This window comes from Desmodus rotundus, chromosome 13 (genome assembly GCF_022682495.2).
Source record: "Desmodus rotundus isolate HL8 chromosome 13, HLdesRot8A.1, whole genome shotgun sequence".
Lineage (NCBI taxonomy): Eukaryota > Metazoa > Chordata > Mammalia > Chiroptera > Phyllostomidae > Desmodus > Desmodus rotundus.
This window is the reverse complement of record NC_071399.1, coordinates 29,894,383-29,921,358: the sequence shown is the minus strand read 5'-3', so window position 1 is coordinate 29,921,358 and position 26,976 is coordinate 29,894,383. Positions and strand designations below refer to the sequence as shown.

Genomic DNA, 26,976 nt, shown 5'->3' with positions numbered 1-26,976 from the left:
CCACACTCCGCCAGTCTCAGTCCCGCCACAGCCACGCGAGTCCTCTCCACCCCGGTGCCTGTCTCCGCCCCTCCTACCAGTCTGGATGAATGATTATTTTCTATTTCCTTGGTGTCGGTCCCCCTTGCTGTTCGATTCTCTGTCAGTTCTGGTTGTGCGAGGAGGCGCAGTGTGTCTACCTGCGCCGCCATCTTGATTCCTCTCCACTTACAATATTTTAAGTCAGCTTTATCCAATGTATGAAGTGTAAGGGAAATCAGCAAACTTTGGGTGAAGAAATCTTTGCTGTCTGACCCATTTACCCGTGGCAGTTTTCACTTTCTTTTATGTTTGAGTAAATAAGAACTAGATTGCAGATACATAATCTGAAGTATTACACTTGATCTTAGCCAAAATGCCACGAAGCAACATATAATTTGAAGTAAAATAAAGTTTAATGTTGATAAAGAATGTTAGTAAGTACAGTATTAGTTTTTCATTAGCTAGAGAGATTTTTTGAGTTATACTAGAAATAAAAAGACCTCAGTCATCTCACCTGCTTTTGTGTCTGTGACTGGTTGACACAGTTATCTGCTAGTGAAATGAGCATGGCAAGGCTTCTCTTAGCATGCTGGGTAAGAATAATTATTTGCCCTTAGATTTTTCTGTATGTGTTATTAATAGTACTTTGAGGTAATTTTCTTGGATTAAAATAGTTTATAATGAAATGAGAGTGGCAAAGTGTTCCATGTGATAGTAACATGGAAGTATACCTGTCATTCTCTACTTTTGTGTCAGAAATTTTCCATAGTAAAACAGTTGAGCTGAAAAAGCAACTTGTAGTGTCTTGAACATTTTGTGATCTCAATAAAATAAAGCCTAGCTTTGAAATTGTGTAAGGCACTACCGTCTCCAAAGCAAGGACCAGTGTTTTCAAGATGCTGTTGTAATTGCTTGCGTCTCTGCTTAAGACTGTCTCTCTCGCCTGACCACCACCTTGTTGCAGGTTGTTCGCGTAATGTTGCTTCAGTGTCTGTGAACTCATCATCTATCTGTTCTCAGAAAGATTTCCTGCCTTGTGATGAAGGCAGATTTGAAAAGTTCTAGTGTTTGCTTGCATTGAAATGGAAGTTGTAACTTTATTATGGCACTTCCCAGTTGCTTTCTGATTATTCCTTTCTTGGGGTGATTTCTTGTTGCCTGACTTCCAGTGCCCTGCACTAAAATAAGCTCCTTATCTGACCCTGTGTTACATGATGTGCTTATTACCTCCTAGAAAGAACAACTGCATAACTGAATTAGAGATGGGGGAGTTTCAGCCTGTTGCCTTGGGTCGTAGATTTTCTCATGTTTGAGGTTGAATTCATCCTTATTTTATTCTTAAATAACTGTTATTGAATGCTTCTGGGATTTCTCATGTCTCTGCTGTGCCCCAAGTATTGATCTGTTGACTCTTAATAAAGTATGACCTTGGGATCTTGAAGTTTTCCTCAAAGTTTGGGGAGAATATTTGTGGGATTGTTGCTCCTGTGGTCATTCATTTACCAGAGATGAGAGTTGAGCTCTTAAAGCATTTTCTCTCCCTGTAGTCCCCACTGCCTCTTGGGACCAGGGCCAGCATTGGTTATTGAGTTCACAAAATGTATTTCCAAGGCATGCAAGATAGTAAAATGTATTACATGTTTAAAAAATATTTTTAGTTCACTTGTACTTATAAACAGAAGTATTGTGCTTCTCTGAGGTACTGTATTTAATCAGTTCTATGACCTCTAAAAAACCTAGCCATGTCTGAAAGTAGCATGTCTTACAGTTGATGTCATAATTGACAGTATTGGGTAGAATATAAAACCATGGGGCATTGTCTAATTTCTGACTTCTATATTTGATAAAATGCATTATGATAAAACTGAAGCTTAGAGAAGTTAAGATATTTACACAAGATCACAAGACTGGGAAATAGTTAACCATTGGAGTAGAAATTGGGTCTTTCACTCCTTGACAACCTTTTTTTCTTTAAATGAGATTCTAGGTACTTTTAGGGAATGGAGGAGAAGGTAGAGATTGTGTGAAGGTAGCTTACCAGGATGTTCTGGTTCTGGATTATTAGGATAATTTCAGAACATTGCATAAAATAAAGTACTTGATTAAGTTATAGATGCGTGTTACTGATGGATGGTGCTTTGACAATAGGAATCAGAAAGAGGCTATTAAGAATGAATGTGGTGGTGGGGGTCACCTTTTCCCTCTTCACTTCCATCACAAACTGTTGTTGTCATATAACATACAGATAGAAAAGTGTGTGTATCCTATTCGAACAGCTTGATGAATTTTCACAAGTTGATCATTTCCTGTGTGTAAGCACCCAGATCAAAAGACAGAACTTGATTGGCACCACCTGCCTTTGTTGTAGCTGCCTTTCCCAAGGGCATCTGCTGTCCTGATTTCTAATAGTAAAGATGGGTTTTAACCTGTTTTGTATTTTATGTAAATGGAATTCCACCAGTGTATACTTATTTTTTAACTGGCCTCATCTGCTCAGCTCACTATATTTTAGACTGCTGTGGAGTGTCATGTTGAGCCCAGGTAGATAATAAGATACAGTTTCAGGAGAACTTTAAAAAAAGGGAAGGAACACATTCTTATAAGAATGTTATAAGAGTTATAAGATAGTTATTAAATGTACCCTTCCCAGATTCCACTGATACTAGTGACATGACCAGAGCACTCTTTACTCCGTTGTAATGTTAGTCTGAAGTTGGTGTTGTAGAGAGTCACCAGAGAACAGCTCTCTGTGGCGCACCCCCCCTTCAGCCTGTCTTCAGCAGCATCTTGCCCTCTAATCAGCACTCTTCAGAGCAACGTTGTAAAAATCTGTATATCCTTCAATGTAATACGTGCTGAAGGAATGGAAATTTGTGGAATCAGAAATTTTAAATGACTAGACTGGCCTCCAACACTCTGTGTCTTTCTTTCCATCTCTTAGACATCTCCCTGTTCTTTCCATAGTGTAGTGTCTATTTGTAAAGCAGAGATGGTGTCAGTGGTGTGTGCCTAACTTGTGCCTTGAGTGTACAGAATTCATAACTGTAGGGAGAGGGTAATTTACCTCTTTGATAAGGTCCGGACAGGACACCATGCCTCGACTTAGGTTCAGGCCAAACTTGTGCGCAGAGAGGAGGGCCTCAGTGCTGGTTGCTGAGCTGAGGTGGATGGCTGGCAGTAGGGTCGCCCCAGGGGCAGTGTGACCTCCTTAGGCGCCTGCTCTGTGAGTTTATTTGTTATGTGTTGTGGGAATTTATCACCAGGATTGGCAGTGTGCATTTACAAAAAGCCAGGATAAGCCACAAGAAAGGAGAATGTAATGAAGATTGTAGTAGTCAGCTGATGAGTGAGGACAATGGTTTGCAGAAAGAGAGAATCTGATACAGCCATAGTAAGCCCGATAGTGTTTCACTGAACCAGAACAAGGACAGCGTGTGCCATTTTCCCAAATGTGAGCTTCACACAGACTAGTGAGTGTTGCCCCACCTCTCACCATTCAAGTGTGCCAGCAAGTATTATGTGTGAGGTGACAGTGTCAGCCAAAGCTTCCTTTGCCAAATGTTTGAAGACATATTTCTTTATTGAGTATTCTAAGTATTAAATATTAAGTATACATTACATATTTAGTGTATTAACTTGAATTATTAAATATTTATACTGTATAGTAGTTAATGTATGTATTATATAATAGTTAGATTGTTAATATTTAAATAGATAAATAAGCATTAAATACTTCAGGAATTCTGTCAGCTCCTCTTAAAGATCTGCGTTATTAACATTGTGTTTGTGCTTTTATCTTTTTTGTTTATTGTTACATATACCTAGTTTAAAGCATCAGGCAATTAATTAATTCTCCAAGACCTGAGAGAATGAAAAAAATCAGAAGAGACAAGAACTTTCTTTTTTTTCCCCTTGATTCTTTAGGTATTTGCCTGTGAGTCTCTAAATAAAATGCCTATATTAAGCTTGATTTTTTTTTTTTTTACACTTAAGGTGTTATCAGTGTGGACTTCCCACAGCGGAAGAGGGGGATTAGGGCTCTTCATTGCCTTTGGGCCCTTTCCCGGCTCTTCTTCCTCATGACTTCTTCCACTGGGGCTCATATTGGGCCGTCGTTTAGTGTAGCATTGTTAGGCTCAGACTCATAAGGGAACCATGGTCTGTGCAGTGACTGTTCTTCCTTTCAGAACAACATTCTGTTTTCTGGATTTAATAATTATTGCCTGTTTGTTTAGTTTTCTGTGTACCTTTTGCAGATTATAGTCCTAGTCTTTTGCCTTTTTCTAATAATCTCTTCTTGTACATTCAGATATGTTAGGATTTTTCACTTTCGTTTCTCTAAGGAACTTGAAGTCTTCTGGCCCACCCCTGTCTCTTGGTTGTCAGCCAGGTTGTTGCCAGCTGCCCTCTCTGAGATTTTCTTCATCATCATCTTGTAGATTACTTGTGACCTGAGTCCTTTTCTTTCCCTCTTTCCCTTCATTATCATCTTTTTCTTGGATAATTCCCCTTGTTTGGAGGAGCACATCTTTCACTAACTTCCTGTGAAAGAGCACACGGGAGGTAAGGTTTGTGAGATCTTGCATAGTGCAGATGTCTCTTTTATCTTGGTACTAAGATTTTTTTCTTTCTTTTTAGTTTTCTGAAGTTTAATTATGATGTCACTTGGTTTGGATTTCTTTAGGTTAATCTTATTTGGGGTTCACTCAGCTTTTTTTTTTTTAAATTTTGATCAGATTTTTTTATTTTTTAAAATATATTTATTGATTATGCTATTACAGTTGTCCCATTACCCTCCCTTCACATCCTGTCCACCCCCTCCCTCCCACATTCCCCCCCTATAGTTCATGTCCATGGGTCATACATATAAGTTCTTTGACTTCTACATTTCCTACACTATTCTTACCCTCCCCCTCTCTGTTTTCCACCTATCATTTATGCTACTTATTCTCTGTACTTTTCCCCCCTCTCCCCCTTCCCACTCCCCTGTTGATAACCCTCCATGTGATCTACATTTCTGTGGTTCCGTTCCTGTTCTAGTTGTTTGCTTAGTTTGCTTTTGTTTTTGTTTTAGGTGTGGTGGTTAATAACTGTGAGTTTGCTGTCATTCTTACTGTTCATATTTTTTATCTTCTTTTTCTTAGATAAGTCCCTTTAACATTTCATATAATAAGGGCTTGGTGATGATGAATTCCTTGAACTTGACCTTATCTGAGAAGCACTTTATCTTCCCTTCCATTCTAAATGATAGCTTTGCTGGATAGAGCAATCTTGGACGTAGGTCCTTGCCTTTCATGACTTGGAATACTTCTTGCCAGCCCCTTCTTGCCTGTAAGGTCTCTTTGGAGAAATCAGCTGACAGTCGTATGGGAACTCTTTTGTAGGTAACTGTGTCCTTTTCTCTTGCTGCTTCTAAGATTCTCTCCTTCTGTTTAATCTAATCTTGGGTAATGTAATGATGATGTGCCTTGGTGTGTTCCTTCTTGGGTCCAGCTTCTTTGGGACTCTCTGAGCTTCCTGGAGTTCCTGGAAGTCTATTTCCTTTGCCAGAGTAGGGAAGTTCTCCTTCATTATTTGTTCAAATAAGTTTTCAATTTTTTGTTCTTCCTCTTCTCCTTCTGGCACCCCTATAATTCAGATGTTGGAATGCTTCAAGATGTCCTGGAGGTTCCTAAGCCTCTCCTCATTTTTCCGAATTCTTGTTTCTTCATTTTTTTCTGGTTGGATGTTTCTTTCTTCCTTCTGGTCCACACCATTGATTTGAGTCTGTTTCCTTCCCATCACTATTGGTTCCCTGAACATTTTCCTTTGTTTCTCTTAGCATAGCCTTCATTTTTTCATCTAGTTTTCGACCAAATTCAACCAATTCTGTGAGCTTCCTGATTACCAGTGTTTTGAACTGTGCATCTGATAGGTTGGCTATCTCTTCGTCACTTAGTTGTATTTTTTCTGGAGCTTTGAAGTGTTCTGTCATTTGGGCCATTTTTTTTTGTCTTGGTGCTTCTGTTGCTTAAAGGGGCAGAGCTTTAAGTGTTCCCAGGGGAGGGGTAGCGCTGGTTGCTGCGCTGTGACGCTGTATGTGGGGGAGGGGCCGAGAGGGAGCAATGGCGCCCGCTCAACTCTCCACTGGATTTCAGTCACTCCCTCCACTACCCACAATCAAATTGGGCCCCTCTGGTGCTGGTTCCCGAGTGGGTGGGCTTGTACACGCCCTAGGCCCCTGTGGGTCTCTCCAACAACCTCTCCTGTGAGGCTGGGAGTCTCCCACTGCTGCCCCAACCCCCACGCATGTTTTCAGTCAGAGGTTTGAGGCTTTATTTCGTCGCGCTGGAGCCCTGGGTCCCGCCATTCGTCCAGGTTTATCTGTGTGCGAGTGTGGGGTGCGGGGTCTGCTACCCGCCGCTCTGCCTGCCCCGTTCTCCGCCACTCTGAGTCCGGCCCTCTCGGTTTATCTGTGCGCGAATGTGGGGCCGCATGGTCTGCTGGTGGTCAGACTGCCTGCCCCCTTCATCCCACACTCAGCCAGTCTCTGTCCCGCCACTGCAACAGGAGTCCTCTCCGCCCCGGCTGCCCGTCTCCGCCCCTCCTACCGGTCTGGATGAATGCTTATTTTTTTTTATCTACTTGGTGTCGGACTTCCTTGCCGTTGGATTTTCTGTCAGTTCTGGTTGTGCGAGGAGGTGCAGTGTGTCTACCTACGCCGCCATCTTGGTTCTCTCTTCACTCAGCTTCTTGAATCTGTATGTTTGTGTCTTTTGTCAAATATGGGACATTTTCAAGCATATTTCTTACACCACTTTTCAATGCTGCTCTCTTTGTTCTCCAGGACTCTGATGGTAACTGTCTCACATCTTTGTTATTTCCTACAAGTCTCTGGAGCTCTCGTCACTTTTTTCCCCCACTGTGTCAGTTTTAGTAAATTTTATAAGTTCTGTTCTTTTCTGAGATTTCTATTTTATTCTCTTTTGAGAGAATTTGTAATTGCTTTTTGAAACCTTTTGATAATGAAAACCCATTCTGATAATCCCAGCATCCCTCCATCTTGTTGGTATCAGTGTCTTTTCTCATTCAAGCTGTGATTCTCCAGGTTTTTGGAATAATGAGTGTTTGGGATTATACCTTGGAGACTTTGGAGAGTGTGTTAGGTAGGAGATGCTGGATCCTACTTACATTTTGTATCTTAGCAGTCTGTGGTCCTGAATGGGTATAGTGTGTGGTCCTGGCTTAGGCTGGTAGGCTGTGGTTCTAGTGACAGCTTAGTTTCCAGAGCCCTTCCAGTGGTGCCTGGTCAGGCTTATTTCTTGGTGTTGCTGGGGTTCCTACTGGACAGGGGTAGGGGTTTGGGAGGCTGTGGGGGAGATTGGGGACCTTAGTCTCTCCTGAGGCTGGATGGAAGGTGCGGAGACTTTGGGACTGGGTTGTCCCCTAAGGCTAAGTGAAGGGAAAGGGGGTGAGGGAGGATGCCTTGTGGGCAGATGTAGCAGCCTGCTGCCACCTGGTGGGAGGGTGGGAGTCCTTGTCTGAATTTTGCTGATGTCACCTGCTAAGGTAGTGCTGGTGCTCTGTGGGGTGTGGGATGTCCTACTCAGTCCCTGTGGACACCCAGGTGCAGGCTCAGTGCCTGCATCACTGTCAGTACCTGCTGCCCCTCAGTCAGGAGGGCGCAGTTTTCTTGGGGATTTTCTTTTTTGTTTACTCTTATCGGTGTTTTCTGGGTTGCAGGCTTCTCTAGCACCCACTCTGGGATAGAGATAAAAGGAAGCTCTGGCTAGTCTGCCGTTCTCTTCCCACATTTCAGAGATCTGCAGATATTCTTGGTCACTGAGAAAAATGCAAACTAAAATGAGGTACCATTTCTTCCCATCAGTTTGGCAAAGATAAAAATACTTGACAATATTTAGTATTGGTGAATGTTTGAAGAAATAACTCTAGGGTACTGTTGGTTGGAATATAGCTTGGTGTAAGTTTGCAGGATGTTTTGGGAGGGTAGTTTATAAATAGGTATTAAAATTTAAAATATGTCATACATGTTCTCTGACCTGAATTTAATATTACTTAACCAATGGAGAATTGTTTAAGTAATCAATGGCATAGCCATACAGTATATTATTACACAGTTAGTTAAGATTAAAGTAATTATAAATACTGCTGAAAAAATGACTGCAGTGTATTAACTTTTTATAAATTGTACAGATGTATAATTCCATAAAAATATACGTGAAAATGTGTATATGTAGACATAACAATGGCAGGAATAAGACCATTCAAGCCATTAAGAGAGTTCCCTCCAGGGCTGGAAATGGGGGTGGGGGGTGGTCAAGGTGCACTGCGGGAGATAGATAGGAAACTTAAGTTTCTCAACTTTAAACCTTCCCCTGCTGTTTAGGGCTGTCTTGCCACATTTATAATAGTAAAATATCTGATTACTTTGTGGTGGAAACTGTACTTCATGAAAGTTTTCATCCCATCTCCTTTTTTTAGGACATGACCGATAATAGCAACAATCAACTAGTAGTAAGAGCAAAGTTTAACTTCCAGCAGACAAATGAAGATGAGCTTTCCTTTACAAAAGGAGATGTCATCCATGTCACCCGAGTGGAGGAAGGGGGCTGGTGGGAAGGCACACACAACGGCAAGACTGGATGGTTCCCCAGCAACTATGTGCGAGAGATCAAGCCCAGCGGTAAGTGGAGTATTGGCAGAATGGACTGATGCTTTTCCTTTAGGTGACAAGGAACAGAAAGAAATGAATGTGCTCAATCCTTTTCTAAATCCTTTTATTCCGTTGAACTTGTGTAAATAACACTGGGCTGAATATTCAAATTCTTTCCTATTTTGTTGTTGTTGTTGAGTGGAAGTGATTTTTTACTTTACCCGCACATTGGGGGTATATTGACTTCTGATCAACTTGCAATAAATTAGAGTTCCCATGACCCCCTCCTTGGATTTGATATTGTGCTAGAATGGCTTATAGAACTCAGGGAAACACTAGTTACATTTACTGGTTTATTATATAATAAAGGATACAGCTGAACAGCCAAATTAAGAGGTACCACATAGAGTGAGGTCCTGAGGATTCTGAGCATAGAAATTTCTGTCCCTGTGGGGTTGGGGTTTGCCACCCTCCCAGCATGTAGATAGGATCACCAGCCTGGGAGCTTCCTGAACCTCATATTATTGGGGTTTTTATGGAGATTTTATCACATATGCATGATTGATCATTAACTCAAATCTCTAGTGCCTCTCCCTTTCCTGAGGGTAGAGGGTGGGGCTGAAAATTCCAAGCTTCTAATCTTGGCTGGATCTTTCTGGTGATCAGTCTCCATCCAGCAGCCAACCCAGAGTCACCTCAATAGAATAGAAGATGCTCCTAGTACTGTTACAGCCTAGGAGATTACAAGGGTTTTAGCTTTCTGTGCCGTGAACCAGAAGCAGAGATTGTTACAGAGCAAGAGGGTGGGGGTGGTTCACGATAAATTGTTACAGAAAGGATTCCGCCTTTCTGTCTCTGGAGGTTCCTTCCCCCCACGCCCACCTGCTAGGTTCGCAATGCCCGCCGCCAGAGGAAAGACGTCTCTCAATGCCAGAGACTGGTGAAAAGGAAAGGAATTGTTTATTCAAAAGTTACACAAACTTAGAATAATGACCTAATGTCTTCAGTAAGATACTAAAGTCCTCTAGAATACCCACAGATGCACAGTCCTTCCCTCTCCCTGTGCCCAGTCCGGGGTACCGTGTCTCAGGAAAAGAAGTAGAAGTCCGTGATTCAGGCTCCCGGCACCATCAGCTGTGTGGCTGCTGCGATCTCCAGTTAATCCAAAGCCATGTGGCACCTTCTCATGGCCCAGCAGCAAGAGTCCTTTCTCCCCTTTCTCTATGGCTGCAAAGTCTCTCCTGCTGCCTAAGCCGCGTGGCAAGAAGCACTCCAAAACCTCGTGGTCCTCTTTACTCTCCTTCAGAACCGCGTGGTCCTTTTCCCCACTTCAGAACCACATGGACCTCTATCTATCTACTTGCTTCAGAGCCTCGTGGTTCACTCCTTCCTTCAGAGCTGCATGGTCTCTTCTTTCTCCCCCATAACCTTGTGGTCCTCCCTACTCTTTGAAGCCGCGTGGTCTCTCTCTTACTTCAGAGCCGCATGGTCTCTCTCTTCCCTTCAGAGCCACATGGTCTCTCCTCTTCCCTTCAGAGCCACATGGTCTCTTCTTCCCTTCAGAGCCACATGGTCTCTCTTCTTACCTATGGCTGCCGGGCCTAGGTTTAAATCCCAGTTCCCATCTTCCTTTGCAGCCCATTTCCGACTCCTCCTACAGTCAGCTACACCTGCCAGCATCCCTGTATTCTTCCAGCTTTACTGGGCTGCCATAGTAAGTCTGGGCAGGTGTGGCCCCATAGCATGGAGCCAATCATCTCCAAGCTCTCACGCAGGCCCTGTAACCAGGGGGAGTTGCTTCCCTGTCCCATCTTGGGTGGAATTTGGTCCCATCCCCCTGGCTCAAAGCATGGCCACAGCTACTTAACACATCCATGAAACCAGTTAAAGGTTATAGATATGTTAAATGACTGCCAGGGGTTAGCTACAAAGCTCTTGCTACCCAAAACAGCTCTGAATGGCCCTGTTCCATGTGTCCCATCCCCCCTGGCTCAGGCCTGTAGGGGTGAGGACATCCTATATACATTTTTCTAATGTTTCCTGGACACCCCGAGTCCTGGACCCCATTACAAATCCCTTCTTGGGGCCCTCCTCTTGGCTGCACCCTGCTTCAAGATCAATATATATATATTTTCTGTTCCAGACCACATTTTGTTTATCCATTCATCTGTTGCTGGACATTTAGGTTGTTTCCACCTGTTGGCTACTGTTATGAATTATGTTGCTGTGAACATGGATATGCAGATATCTGTTTGATCCGTGCTTTATGTTGTCTTGGGTATATACCTAGCAGTGGAATTGCAGCCTAAATGGTAATTCTGTGTTAAATTTTGAGGAGCTGCCATGCTATTTCCACAGCAGCTGAACCATTTTGTATTCTCACCAGCAGTGCAAACTGGTTCTATTTTCTCCACATCCTTGCCAACACTTTTTTTCTGTTGTTTTGTTTTTTATAATAGCCATCTGAATGGGTGTGAGTAGTAACTCATTGTTGTTTTTCTGTGGTTGTTGATAATGAAAACAGTATTTTTTCATTATTATAATAAAATTAACAATAGCCAAGATTTTGTGGTTGCTTATTATGTTCTGGTTATTATATAAAGTGCTTTTTACTTGTGACTTGATTCAGCCCTCACCACAACCCCAGAAGGCAGATAGTGCTGGGATATTCAGGGCATATGATACAAATAAATAATAATCTTTTAATCTAAGTGCAGAACCAGCCGAGAGTGCGGCAATGGTGTCAGGTTGATCAGGAAGGAAATGGCGTTTTGGTTTCATAGGCACAGCTGTTAGGAAATGTGGCTCAGTCTGTAACCTGGTTGGACTTACCAGTAGTTACCTGGTTAGTTCATGGGACAGCTGGGCAGTCAAGGTGCTGGCCCTCATGATTGAGGGCTGGGGCAGGCTGGGTCCAGGCTCTGAGAGCAACTTCTCTGCTACTCTCGGATTCTGGTGATTCATTCTTCTGGGGATGAGAGAGTAGCACTTGGGCCTTTTCCAGGAGGATGCTGGAGTCGAGGGAGGGGGAGGATGAGGTGGTTTTTCCCTTCACCATTGAGGATGAGGTGGTCACAGGGCTGGTAATGGACACATAATTTAGGGGTCATAGAGGTGGTGGTGGTCACAGAGCTGGTATAATGAGGCACACCATCAGGAGGTCAGAGCTAATAATGGACACATCTAGGAGGTCACAGAGCCGGTAATGGGTACAAATCATCAGGACTGGAGCCTGCTGATTGATGTCTGTTGAATCAGGCTCTTGTGAATTCTCTTGAGAATGACTCATTTAACTGGGAGTTCTGGTTTGATAGTAAGAATACAAATGAGTGAATTTTTACTTTTCATGTATTTCTCCTCATGGAGTTTTCAAATTTAACTTTTGCAAGTTAGACTGGAAAGATAGAGATTGTAGGTCTCAAAGTTCTCTTCAGGTGACTTCTGGGAGTTATTTTCAAATCGATTTGAATGTCATCAACATCATCATTTGGTAATACAGTCCACTCTTGAACAATATGGAAGTGAGGGGCGCCAACCTCTTCCCAGACAAAAATCCAAGTGATTTTTCACCCCCCAAACTTAATGCTGAGAGTGCACTATTGACTAGAAGCCCTACTGATACCATAAACAGTCTATTCATACATATTTCGTATGTTATATGTGTCAATATATGCTGTATTCTTACAATAAAGTACGTTAGAGAAAAGACCGTGTTATTAAGAAAATATATATTTACAGTATTTCTTGAAAAATAAAAATCTGCATGAAAGTGGATTTGTGCAGTTCACACCCATGTTGTTCACGGGTCAACTGCAGTTGGTTTTGTAGCACACCGTTCCCCTTTTTCAAGTCCAGTAGTGGAGCGTGGACATCTTGCTCTTTTTTTTTTGGTCCCGTTTTTGGAGTGGAGTGTGGGGCCTGAGAGCTGGTGGAGACAGTTGCGGCCCTAAGAAGAACCAGCCATTACATAGTGACTGCATCACTTTGTTCTCTCTGAAATTTCGGTCTCTCCTGGGTCTCCGTGTGCGTGCATGTGAAAGACTCTTTACCCTTTTAAACAAGTGTGTGATTGCTTTGTTGCTCACAAGCCCTTGGGTGGGGGTCATGTGGACTCCTCAGTTTGCATATTCAGGTAACTTTGGACATTTTTCTTTGTTCTTTTTCTGTTTATTTTTTAAGGTATAAGGAATAACATTGGTTCAAATTGGTAATCCACCATGCTAATTTTTCTTTACCTGACAGTTGAATTAAAGGAATAATCTCTTTTGGGGAGAACTTCCCATCTGTCGTGTTTTCAGATTTCCTGAGTATATTCTAAGGAAAGTTATCCCTACCTGATTTTAAATGTTGGCATTTTGAGATAGGAATACGTAAAACCACATATTTTACCTATTGCTTTATAACAGTTGAAACTAAAATTCTAGGATCACAGTAACACTTCATTATTGCATCTTTTCAGTAATTTATGTGGCTTTCTGATTTGGGAATAGTTTTGTTTTTTGAAAGTTGTGTATAATGTAAGCCTTGTACTTTATAGTGTAATTAATGCTTCGTTTTCTGTAAGCAAAATGTGCCAGGTCTTAAACATAGACTCCTCTAACTGTAATCTTGTTAGGATCATTTACTGGTGAAACAAAAACACTGACTTCCTTCAAATTGTGAGTTTCTGTTTTGACTTGATTTATAAATATTTTTATTGGCTAAACAAAACTAAGGTCTACCTTTAAGTGACATGTTTTGGCCTGCGTATATCCAGGTAAGATCTCAAGCTTGTCCAATTTCTCTATTCCACTTCTTGGGGAAGTATAAGTAGCTGTGATTGTTTGCCCTCTGGTAGTGACAGAGGGCATGTTCTGGTTAAGTTCATGATTTGTGCCTTTGACCTGTTTGTGGTTTCTTGATTGAAATTGTTCCTCTTTAAAGACAAATATCTTCCAAGAGTCTGCATAAGAGAATTTTAATGCTTGCTGCAAGTGCACTGTGTATTCTTCCTGAATCTGTACTATTTTATGGAAGATATGTTATTGTTACTTAACATTTATTTTCACATTTTTTTGATATATAAAACCCATGGGTACCTGCCATATTTTATACCCAGACGTATGTGTGTGTTTCTTAACATTCAAGGGATATGGAAGAAAAGAGAAGCAACAGGGCCGATTCTGGGAGTGAGTGACATTGGCTGCTGCTCTTGCTAAGCAAACACGGAGCCTTGCAGTCATTAGTGGGCAGCATGACGAGGTGCATGCAGTTGGAAAATGCATCCCATTGAGGTGTAAGCTGGCTGAGTGAACAAATCATGTTCCATATTCTCACAAGTACACTGTCACGTGTGCATACAGATTCGCCAGGTTTCTTTCAAATGGCTTTTTCTGATGTGTTGAGTTAATTTCTTCCATTTCTAGATAGCTCATTATCTGTGTACAGTAAAGAGTTTCTTTTTAAAGAAATCTTACTATGGTGCTGGTTAGTTTGAGATGCATAAAAACCTATGCTTGGCAGTGATGTAAGAACTTAGACGTGACTGTGATTTGCTCATCCACAGATCTTTCATGAGCAATTACACTGCCACTTCCTAAGTTTGTCACTTTTACTATTTTATCTTTGACATCAAAAAGTGAGTAAAATGCAAGCTGTTGGATAGTTATTAATTTAGCTGTGAAAGAACAGTGTTTGAAATAAATATTTTCTGTTCAGGGAAAGGGACAAAGGTTATACAGAATCTTGTTTTTCTTTGTATTGCTGGAAGTAAAGGTGTTCTCTAGCCCTCACTCTTTGACGTGGAATGGTTGGTTTTTCAGTAGGACACCCTTGTACCCAGGGTTGCAGAAGTATTCCTTCAGAGAGGAATAACATTTGCTTCCTCAGGGGCTCCCAGAGGTTTTCTTGCACTGAGCAAATCCTGGTGGTTCTGTAGGAGCATGGTGTAGATTTGGAATGGACACCATGGCAGGGTCAAGCTCTGGGTTTTGATTTCTCAGTGGTTGTGTACCCAGTCTCTTGAGTAGCTAGCACACTTCCTTGCTTTTTCTCTGGACCAGGAGAGAAGCAGCTTGGAGAGAAGCTTCTAGGCTTCTTTTTATCATTTGTACAGGTCACCAATAGATTCATCTCATTTTACTCTGCCCAAGTTGCATCAGGGCTGTGTGGTATTCCTGCATTGGTTGCACCCTTGTCCCTGGGGAGGTCATCACAGGCCCCACTCTGTCATGTCAGTGTTTTTCATCCCTTTTACTTTTGGCATCTAGGGACTCCTCATCCTCTTTTTCTTTAGCACATCAGTATTTAAATTATGTTGATTTCATCATTCTTATAGTTTATTCCAAGAAGGGGAGGACCTTTCTTCAGAAAGGTAGCACTGAATACATTCTCACCATTTCCTCACCCCTCAGTAGTAGTGAATAGTATCACTTTTTAGCTGTCAGACACCCCAACCCCCCACAGAACCAGTGATAGACAGATAGACCTATCCCATAGAATCAACGATAGACAGACAAACCTACATATAGAACTAATGGTAGACAGACCTTTCCCAATAGAACTAATGATACACACATACACACACACACACATTCTGAGAGCCATGTTCTCAGTTAGCAAGCACTTCTTCAGTACCAGTTATGCCTGATGTCTCTTGAATGGATGTTGAATGAAAGCCATGCAATTTAAAACTACTTCAGTCCGTGCAGTATTCATGACTGCTTTCATTGTTGTCACTTATGTGGAAGTTACTAAAGCAGTGAGGTGGTTTCCTGGTTTTTGCCTGTTTGGAGTGGCCTTCCTTCTCCTTTGTCTATTGCCTTCAGCCAGACCATATTGTTCATAGAGACTTTGAGAGACTTTTGCATTCTGAGTGATCAGAATCCTTGAAATACAGTTTACACCGTGGGTCTTGATGTGTTAATTTTGTCACATATCTGCCAACATTTTCTCTAATTCTGTTTGGGTAATATTTTATCGTTACTACACTGCTAAGCTATCTATCTGTATAGCTAACAATTTAGTGTTCTTTGCTGGCAACAATGGAGTGTAATCTTTCAGAGATTTCAGCCCAGACTCAGATTGTTGAGCATGAGAAGGAGATGTGGGCACTGTGATGCCTCCTGGAGGCGTGCAGACCTTCTGTTCAACGTCCCATTTTTGGTTTATTTCTGTTGAGGTTGCTGGGCCAGTCATGCTGTGCTCTGTGGGGGGCTGGTACATTTGGGTGTCTCTAGTTTTGATCAGTAAAACTACATTACTTTTATATTTCAGAAAAACCTGTGTCTCCCAAATCAGGAACATTGAAGAGCCCTCCTAAAGGATTCGATACGACTGCCATTAACAAAAGCTATTATAATGTGGTGAGTAATTACAGATTATTTTTAAAAAATACCTTGTATTTGAATGCCACTAAAACTCAGCAATGCAGATAGGTAAACTACTATGATAAGGATATAAAAATAAAAATCATTATCTGCCCCACACATGTAACCACCATTAATGTTTTGGTGTGTTTCCTGCAAATTTCTCTATATTTTATAATCTTAAATATACTTTAAATACTGCGAATCTGCAGTCGTACCTTGTTCTTGTCACATAACTTGGTATTGCGATCATATCCCCATACCGAGTCTTCAAAAATAAGATTTTAAAGAGGTATATAATGTGTTTTAAAGATTTTATGTGCATCAAATGCCATAATGCTTATTTTTGGAGTAGATTGTAAGTACTTTAAATCAATATAGTTTCTTCGTATCTTAACATAGTCTCTCCTGGGATTGGTGTGTGTGTGTGTGTGTGTGTGTGTGTGTATGTATACATTTGTATACAGATACGTGTATATAAAAATATCAAATACCATGAAGTTAGAGGAGAGTGTTTAAAGATCATACATAGTAAAGACAATGTTTTGGAGTCCTAAAACTTACTGCATTTTGAAAGTTAACGAGCAGTTTGGGAGCTTAAAAAACATCTGTGATATTAAACCTGGTATCTAATCCAAACCTCTGTCCCTACATAATTGCACATTGTACAGAACATAGAAAATGATATTTTTTATTTGAATAAAATTTTACATTGCTATTATATATCTATTTATTATGAAAACCCAGCAAAGTAGACTTTTTAAATATGGTTATGTTTTGAATTCTGTGGAAAGTGTGAATTTATTTAGTTATTTTTCTCCTTCAGGTTTTTTATTTTTTTGATCAGGGGATATATACATCTGTGGCCATGAGACCTTTGAATTTTTGAAGTGAAATAACAACCAGTTAAGTGTTGTTTTTTCCAGCAGCCCTTTTACCCTGTGTTTAATTTGCTGAACTTGTATTAAGAAATGGTAAAAAATTATGACAGATTTGAATGAGACCGTTCTACCACACTGACCTGTTGCCACAGTATTTATTGTGAGTCTGTATATTCAGCTTTCTCCTAAGCATTTACCTTCCATTTGCCCCCAAATCTTATAGAATAAGTTGGCCTCAGGGGAAATTTGTTCACTTTACAAGTTATTGTTGGGTGCCCCCTCTGTGCCAGGCCTCATTAAAGGCATTGGGCATAAAACAGTAAATAGAAATGGCAGAAAATTTTCTTTTGTCAGCAGATAGTCTAGGACAAGGATACAATAAATTGTTGACTCTCTCCTTCTGTGTCCATTTCATTGCCTCTTTTCATAAATTCACTTTTCTACTTCTCGTTCGTTGGGCTCTGTGCATGATGCTGCTTGGCATGTGCCATTAGCAGTGTTTGACTTCTTTTCCTTGTATTGGTCTACTCCAGAGCTTCCTTTCCTGAGAAGGCCTTCATTTAAGCCTCTCCTTCTGGTTCCCTGGCTTCCTTTTCTTTTCACCAATCTTCACCTGTTTCATCTGGACTCTGACTTCCACCTTAACTCTGTCGACTTTCAGAACATGGGACGCCTCAGCATGTCCTCTCATGGTTCTGCTTAGCTCTGCACATCCTCTTCAGTCCTGAGCCTGCTGGATGTTTGTTCCTGGGATGTGATTCCACTAACTTCTTTGTTTTTTAGTATGTAATGTGTTATATGTGTGGTTTTGTGTATGTAGCCAAAAACGACAATCAGAGTCTTTTTATGGTTTTCCAGGGTTTCTTAGTAGGAAAACTTAACTCATGGAGCTTCCTTTTCCTCATGCATTCTTATGTGAGATGTTGGTTTCTTTATTGTGGAGGGTTTTATGTGGTGAATAATGCGGTCATAGTCTGTGGTGATATTCCCAAGAGGGAGCTACTCTTTTGCTGTTAGAGTTTAAAGTAGTCCCTTCTTTTCTGTGGTTTCGCTTTCCACAGTCATTTAGCCATGTCAACCATGTTCTGAAAATACTACATGGAAAGTTTCAGAAATAAACAGTCTGTGAGTTTGAAATTGTGCTCTGTTTTGAGTTATCGTGATGAAATCTCCTGCTGTCCTTGCTCATATAGGAATCATCCCTTTGTTCAGTGTATACATGCTGTATATGCTACCCATCATCTCAGTTTCCATATTGACTGTTGTGCTACCAAAGTGCTTGTGTGTAAGTAACCCTTATTTTACTTAATAACAGCCCCAAAGTGCTAGAGTGGTGGTGCTGGTGATTGAGATATACTGCACCAGTAAATAGTGAATGTTAAAATTGCAGTTGTTATGGATGGGCATAAACTCATGAAATGCATAGAAAATCGACTTTTGATGTAGCACTCTTTATTTTATAGTAGAGAAAAACAGTAAGCTCTAGAGGTTAAAGTACTTGTCCAAGGTGACACAGTGATTAATGATTCACCCAGGATTCAGTTTTAGCTTTTCTGAATCCTGTATTTCTAAATTGTACAGGAAAGTAAAATATAGGACAATATATAACACAGAGAACAACTATAGTAGATAGCATGTTAGTCATTTTTGAACTTTTGTGGTTTTGTTTTCACAGAAAACCCCACTGAAAGATATGGCTAAGAGGTTAAGACTAGGGTTGGGCTGATGTTCCCAAACACAGTTACATGAAAGACCTAAGTCTAAACTTGGGATCAGTGGAGAGCAGTGAGGAGAGTGTTCTAGGTGGAGGAACAAACATTTTGAAATTAAGACACAAAAGGAGATAAGCATTATTGGGGATGGATATGAATCTTTCTGCTGGTGTGTAACGGTCAAGACAAACCAGAAAACACTGGGAAGTGAAAAGTGATTCTTAGTGATTCATGATTGTTGTCATGGCAGATTCATCATCTGTTTCTCCTCTTTGTCCGGGACTCCCATTGTACACTTGTTGGTAAGCATGGTGAGGTCCCACAGGTCTCTGAGGTTCTGTTCATTTTTCTTTTTCTTTTTTTTTTTGATTAAATCTTTATTGTGTTTTTTCCCATTACCATTTTGTCCCCTTTCCCCCCTTTCCCCTAGCACTTATCACATTGTTGTCCATGTCCAAGAGTCCTTTTTTTTGGCATAATCCCTCCACCCCCTAACCTCCCCCACCCCCAGTGTCATCCTGTTCTCCATCTATGAGTCTGTCCCCAATGTGTGAGGAGCTCATTAAGACAAATACATTAAGATTAATAAGTAGGAAATGAGGTGAGCAGTATAAAACTGGGGAAATACTGATGGCTGTGTCTTAATCAGTTCAGGCCGCTCTAAAGAAATACCATAGATTGAGTGGATTCAACAGCTTCTAGAGGCTGGAAGTAAGTTTGGGTTATCCATGAAGTCCCTTTTCTTGGTTTATAGAGGGCCGCCTTCTGTTGTGTCCTCACAAGGTGGAGAGAGCAAGCTCTGGTCTTTTCATCCCTTTATTGTGACACTATTCCCAGTCACCAGGGCTCTGCCATTGTGACCAAATTACTTTCCAAAGGCCCCACCTCCTAACACCAACACATCGGGGATTGAGACTTGAACACATTCTGTCTTGGACACAAACATGCAGTCCATACCACTCTGACAAAATAGTTAAGCTTACCATAAAAAATTTGATAGCCAGATTATATGTATCCAGTAAGCAGAGATTTAAAGAGAGAATCTTCAGTTGTAATATGGTGGAAATGTAAATCTATGTAGGATTCCTCAAAAGTAATATGGCAGGTATATACAAAATTCTGAAAACACTCAAGCCTTTTAATCTAGTAATTACACTTGTCAAAATCCATCCCAGAGAAATTACTTGAAATCTATTTTAAAAAGTTTGTGCAAAGGTGTTTTCATAGGATTATTTGTTATAGTAGTAAGTTACAAGCAACCTAAATATATAGCAGTACAGGAATGATTAAGTAACCAGAAGTACATCCATTTATAATCATTAAAAATGTACTTTAAAAATATAAAAAATGCTTTTGTGTTAAGTGTAATGAATAGAATTATGAAATTACATACCAAATGTGATCATGTAAAAATGTCAGAAAATAGAAGGGAGAGTGCCAGAGAATGGTTGGAGTGGCAGAATTGTATTGCCGGGTGATACAAGCAGTAGTGATTTTGGAAGATTACTTTGGCACCACTGTTGAAAATGGAAGTAGGGCATCAGAAGCCATGGTTAGGGGCAGTGGTGCCTCAGACTTGGAGAATGACAGTGGAAGGGGAAAAAAAATCCAAGATACTTTAAATATAAAGAGTAGATTAATTTTTGTAGAAAGTCAGCCACCACTGTTACCTTTATTTTTAAATGTGAAAACTATTTGCAATCCGTATGTTTCAGTGAACTTAGGACAATGAATACTCAGGGAGTGCCCTTGCTTAGGTGATGGGAGGGGATGGGAGGGGAGGGGAGGGGGGGGAGGGGGGGGTTCAGGTTTTGTGTGCTCTGTTGGTGGGCTGGCCAGGTAGAAGCCCCTAGTTGCCTGTATAGACACTGCATTGTAAAATGAGGTTGATAGTGCTAGACTTGGCCTTGAAGTATTGTTAAGAGGATTAGCAGTTGGTGTTAAGGTATCTGGTGAAATACTTGGCCTTTAAAAGGTTTTCAGGGTTATTAGGAAGAGTGTTTAGGGCCATTTAGGATGTTAGGTATCACTGAGGCCATTATAGCATTTTGTTTTCAAACAGGCATTCCATTTGAGGATTACCTGGGACAGCTGAAGTCAAGAGTGATGGGTGGGGGGTGTCTTCTAATTAAAGAAAATGTGTTTGTGATGTGCCTGAGGTTGATGGATTTTGACAATGAAAGAACATTAACTGCACCTGCAGGATGGTAATAGACCTCCTTCCTGACAAGAGATGAGAGCAAGCACTTCTGATGTAGAAGCTGATGCCCATCCCTGGAGTGTGGAAGGTCTTGATCACCTCTTTTAAAGGATCAGGAGTTTCTGCAGTCGTCATTAGAGAATGAGGTCTCTTAAATATGTCGAACTGAGAAGTTACAGGTTCTTAAGATCTTACATGTTCAGTGATATACTGTGGCTTTGTTTTCTAGGTTTTATTGAACTTTGACTTAAAAGTGTATGTCAGTACTGTGTGTGTATGGGGAGAGCAAACAGTTATCCTTCCATTCATGCCAAATATCATGAAAAGTCAGGGCAGCTTTTGCCTTTGAAACATTGTAAAGATGATATAATAGACAGCAATCACTAATTTTAATAAATATACAAAATAGATGTGCATCTTTCTTTCAAAAATGTTGTAGCAAACTTCCATGGACCTTTTCTGTGCTGCAAAGAAATAGTACATCTGTCTTTGCCCTTTGATCCCTGAGTGGCCATGAACCCTGTGCCTGCTGGGTCAGGGAGAATGCCTGAGCTTCTGACCTGACATCCAATGTGTACATTGAACAGCCCAAACTCAGCCCTAGTTTTGCTGCCTTTATCTTTTTTTTTTTTTTAAATCTTCACCTGAGAATATGTTTATTGATTTGAGAGAGAGAGAGAAACATTGCTTCCCATATGCACCCTGACCAGGGATCAAATCCTCAACCTACAAATGTGCCCCGACTGGGAATTAAACCTTCATTCTTTTGGTGTATGGGACGAAGCCTCAACCAACTGAGTCACCCTGCCAGGGCTGCATTTATCTTTTACTTGTCCCTTGGCTTCCCTCCATCTTTACCAAGATTTTTTTTTAATCCTTTGACATGTGATGTCTCTGCCCAGGCCTATGTGTGGATAAGGTCCATTATCTCGTGTGCCCTAGGGATTATAGAGGGGTATGCAGCTTGTTCCCTGTGGCCCTCCTATAGAGCTGTTGCCCTCCTTTCTAATATCCCACCCACATTTCATATTGACAGCGAGGGGCCTGCTGACGTCTTTGACAGATTTTACTCCTGTTGTGTTTATATAATTTTCTTGTTTTATATTGATCACAGTATACATAAAGGTTTTCAGGTGGTAGCAGAAGCCTGGCACAGAGTAGGAGCTGCTAAGCATTTGGTAAATGAATGAAGGCTTTCCATGATTAAATAACTCAAGTTATTTAATCATGGAAAAGACTGGCTTATAAAATAATTACCTCCCGAATAATGGAGTTATGTAAGAACTAGCTCCAAATAGGATTCCGGGTTTGGGTTGGAAGGCTGTACTAGGTGGTTTGTAAGAATCCTTTCTACCTTAAGTCAGGACCTGACACTCTTGAGGAAAGGAATCCTTTTTTGTAAAAAAAAAAAAGGAAATAGATCTGTAGACAAGTATAGTACTAGGTAGGATGTAGCGGAGCCAGGATTTATGGGCAGGTCTGTCGCTCTCAAGTCTGGTTAGTTACACACCAGGGTGCAGTCGTGCACATCAGCTTGCTTGCTAAGGCCAGCTTTCTGTTGTGACATCATCACTGTGAACCTGCAGCCTTTGCTGTTGTCTTAGTAACCTTTTAGTGTTTGGAAGAAATAGCATCCCAAGACCTTGTGAATCCCCAAATTTAGAAATACTGTAATAACATAACTTCTTACAGTCACATAAAACAAACATTTTACGTGGCACCTCTTTTTGAGAGTTAATGTTATAAGTAATAAGTATACGCAGAGATCAATAACTCCATTAAATCAGGGATTGCTGGGGTGTAGGAGTGGGTTTGCTTCTGAGCGTTTTTTTCGTCTCTGATTTGTGGAGCCAGGCAGAACTGTAGGAATTCCTTCCTGCAGCAGCACTGCCCTTCCTCACCTTTCCCTAGGGGCTGATGGTTTATTAGTGGCTCAAATCCTGTCTTAAGATATACTGTTTGAAAATCTAAGTGTCAATAACTACAGTTTAAATACAGGGCCTGGGTTGAAAGGAAACATGCAGTGATTATTTTTCCTTGTGTGGGGAGGGGCTGATTAGGTGAGTGGGAGAAGGTTTAGGCTGATTGTGCTATTCTTCATTTTCCCATTGTGCTTATGAACCAGGATTATGTTTTTGAAATTTGGTTTTAGTTTATGATGATTACTTTTATCTGGATCAAATCTTTAAAAATATATGTAGATCTCTTACTCATTTTTAAAGGACTATCACTGCCATGTAAAAAAAAATGGCAGTGAAAGTTGTAACTCATTTGTAAAATCAGCGAAACTAAGTGCTCCTTTAATGGTGGTAATAATAAAATGAGTATCTGTGTGTCTGCAAGGTACTGAAATCAGTCGTCCTTTGTTTTGCTTTGCTGTAGTGGCTGATAGTTCAGGGATTGTCTCTGTGGCTTGCCTGATGTCCTCCCTTCTGTGTGGCACCATTGTTTGACTGGACTTGGTTCTCCACGCCTTTTGCCTCAGGGAGAGTTCATGCTGCCTGAGCTCAGCGGGGCTGTGGAGGAAAGACTGCTCTTTCTGTGAAAACGGCACGCGTTCGCTGGTGTCCTGTCTTCATGTGATGGAGCTCTGGCAACCTGGTTGTTAGGTCACATGGGGTCCTGCAGCAGCCAGAGTTTGCAGAAGTCAAGAAAGGGAAGAAAGGTGATGACTGGAGTACACAGATGGTGCTGCTGAGCAAAGGGTGGAGGGATGTGTGGCCTCCTGACAGAGTGGCCAGTCAGCGTCAAGCATGACTCAGTTAGCCAAGTCTTGGTCCTGCCTTGGTGGAAAAAGCTAAGTGTAACTTGGATTGTTTGGATTGGGAGTATTATAGAACTTGTCTTTAGCACTTATTTGAAGATAATGTTTATGACTAGTAGTAGAAATGAACCAGTGAACTGCCTTAGTAAGTGTAACTTTTTGATAGGATTGCTTTTGGTACATTCTTGTGGAAGCTTCTATGTCTGCTTAATGTGATTAATTCTACTATTGAGGAAATGCCATTTTTTTCTTCCACTTACACTAGTGATGTTTTCTTGCATAGTTTTCCTTTTATGTTACCTAGGAACTTTTTTGTTTTATAAAGTAGGTGTTTAGGTTTTCAAGTGTGCTCTAACTAGTGTTGCTAATAATGCCTCATGTTTATAATTGAGACATGAAATCATATAATTTAACCTTTGTCTTAACATTGCAAAAGGACTTTTCATTGTACATGTCTGTGACATTTTTATTTTTATTTTTAGTTCAGTGATCCATTATACTTGGCTTATTTACTTCACGTTATTTTTGAAGGGTAAGATCTGGTTTAAGTATAATTCTCTGATGGTGCAGTGGCCGATGTCACACTGTGTTCGCTGTCCACTAGTCCTGTGATATTTGTATCTAATCAGTATTTTTCTTCGAAGGAAGACACTATAATCATAGGATCAGCACCCAGATTGCCCCACAAAGGAATGAACTCTGGAGTGGCCCCTCCTCCCTCTGGCTCACTCCACCGGTCTTCCATGAATAGAGCCATTCAGGGGCAAAACCAGTGTTCAGTGTCAGAGTGAAAGAACCTCTGATTCTCTGCAAATCAAATAGTGTAGTATGTAAGTTATTTAATCAGGTTTGCATTTACTCATGAGTGACTGTAGTCTTTCCTCAGAGTACCCAGAAAACAGTAGTGAACAGAATAATCCATGTGGTATTATGAATGCCGTAATCTAAGTTTTTAGCTTAATGAGTACTTTTTTTCTTAAGTGTTTAAACATACATTTTGATGATCAAAAATGAGGGGGATAGAACCTGGGTATGTTTGATAGCTTTATTCTGTAAAATTTCTTTTTGTATGGTTAATTTAGAATGACTTGTTAGTTTTGGAAGACAGAGCACATGTTAGTGCATGTAGCGGATCCTCAGAAAAAACATGTAACATGATTTCCTGATTAAAGAAGATGCTGGCTCTCTTAACAGAGGGGACTAAAAAAAATAGTTGAGAAAGGGATTTCACTTTCTTTACTCATGTCAGGTCCCACAGGAGCCTTCAGTCCTGCCCTTAGTCTCGTGGCTGGAGAAGGCACCGTTGGGCAGTATAGTGTCAGAGAGACCTAAGCTCTCACATTCTGCCTCTGCTATTCAGTAGCTATTTGATTTAGAGTAAGTTACTGAATCTCCCTACACTTTGGTCTTTTCCTCTGAAAAGGGCATAGGTTTTGTGAGTATGTAGAGCACCCTGCTCAGTGCTGGGAATATAGTAAGCATAAGTAATTAGTCTTAAGCCTGCTCATGCATCCCGGTTCTACCTGCAGACCTCAGCACCCTGCCCTGTGAGGAGCCTTTGCTCTTGGTGATTACTGATGGAAAGAGGCTCATGCTTCAGTTCAGCTGTTTTGCACTTTATATTTAACTCCCAATTTTTAGGAGTTAAGTGATTTTTGGCTAAATTTGCTGCACTAATATAGGAGACCAGGGAACATTTTAACTTTAAGATTGATTTATAATTAATCTGCTGTCTTTAAACAAAGTACAGGCATACTTCAGAGATTTTGTGGATTCAGTTCCAGACCATCACAATAGAGCGAGGATTGCAATAATTGTCAGGATGGGCGGGGGTAGGACAAAAGGGCAGCCGAACTACAACCCGGAAGAGACGGCTGATGTCAAACCAGGGAGCCACCAACGATAGATTGCCGCTTTGTTCGAGGAGACCAATCCTTAGCCCCCAAGGGGAGCCAACCAGAATTTGGTGCATAAAACCCCACCATATTCCCTGCTTGGGCGCGTCTTCCCCGGCCCCGCTCTGCGGACCCGGGAACCTTGCCCAGGTGCACAAACCCCAATAAAGCTCTGTACTGCCTAATTTTGTGGCTGATTGGCATTCATTCCTCGGCGGAGCCTAAGAAAACCTTTCAGTAATGAGTCATGATCTTTTTGCTGGTGGTCCAGGAGGGTCTTGCCTACAGTTTGTTAAAATCTCACACACACACAACCTCTGTGAAGCACAATAAAGAGAAGTGCAATAAAATGAGGTATGCCTGTGGTGGCTGTTCAAAGGTTGTTTTATACTGGTAGACCTTTAATTTTTAATAAATGCATGTAGGATGATCTGAGCTCTCATATTTCTGATGGTCTGTAGTTCCCAGAAATTGATTTAGCTTTCCCAGATGCAATCAAGGAAATGAGCAAACTTCATTTTTTTAGTTGAAATATACTTTATGTGTGTTAAAATGCATAGATTATAAGGTTGCAGTTCAGTGAGCTTTGACAGGTGTGTATGTCTATGTAATAACCTCCCAAATTATGGTCTACATCATGTCTGTCACCCTGGAATTTTATCTCATGTCCCTTTCCCCCTTGTTACACTGCCTTCCCCCTTTCTGATTTCATTTCTGCCATTGTAGATTAGTTGTGCTTGTTCCTGGACTTACTGTAAATGGAGTGTGCAGCCCTGGCTAACTAATGTGGCTCAGTTGGTGGGAGTGTCATCCCGAAACTGAAAGATTGTGGGTTTGATCCCTGGTCTGGGTGCAGGTGCCTGCAACTCCTGGTCCTGATGTGTACAGGAGGCAACCAGTTGATGCTTCTGTCTTTCTTCCTCTTTCTCTAAAGGCAATGAAAAAAAATGTCCTCGGGTAAAGATTTAAAAATAAAAAGGAATATGAAGGATGTGCTTTTTGTGAATGACTTCTTTTGCACAACACAGTGTTTAGATATTCATCCACACGTCTGTGCTTTTGTGATTATCAGTGGTTTCCCTTTTTATCTATAGGCTTGGCATTACTTATCTGATGAAGGAATTCATGCTAGCCTCATTCTACATATACCTATGTCAAATGCTTGGCAGTAAGATGAAGTCAGTGTAGCTGTGGTAATAGTAATTAAGTAGCAGTGAATTGTAGGTATCTGTGTATGATATTAAACACATTAATATTATATAGAAGCAACAATGTGAATTGAACAAAAAGCTCAATGGTGATGATCTTTCAGAAGTTTATAAATTTTACTGTCAAATAATACGTATTCATCATTTATTGTAGGTGCTACAGAATATTTTGGAAACAGAAAATGAATATTCTAAAGAACTTCAGACTATGCTTTCAACCTATCTACGGCCATTGCAGACCAGTGAGAAGTAAGTTAGGTGATAAATTGGGTTAATTGTAGAGTAGTCATCACCTT

General features: G+C 40.9%; 1 protein-coding gene across 3 annotated transcripts in view; it reads left to right on the top strand.

Annotated features, from left to right (window-relative positions):
• ARHGEF7 (Rho guanine nucleotide exchange factor 7) overlaps nucleotides 1-26,976 on the top strand; it is a 136,159-nt gene that overhangs the window by 59,969 nt on the left and 49,214 nt on the right. For all 3 annotated transcript variants that reach the window (XM_045186729.3, XM_045186730.3, XM_053916305.2), the window contains exons 5-7: nucleotides 8,503-8,704; nucleotides 15,929-16,017; nucleotides 26,835-26,929. In XM_045186729.3, the coding sequence (XP_045042664.1) occupies nucleotides 8,503-8,704; nucleotides 15,929-16,017; nucleotides 26,835-26,929 (386 nt within the window). The remainder of the gene's footprint in view (nucleotides 1-8,502; nucleotides 8,705-15,928; nucleotides 16,018-26,834; nucleotides 26,930-26,976) is intronic.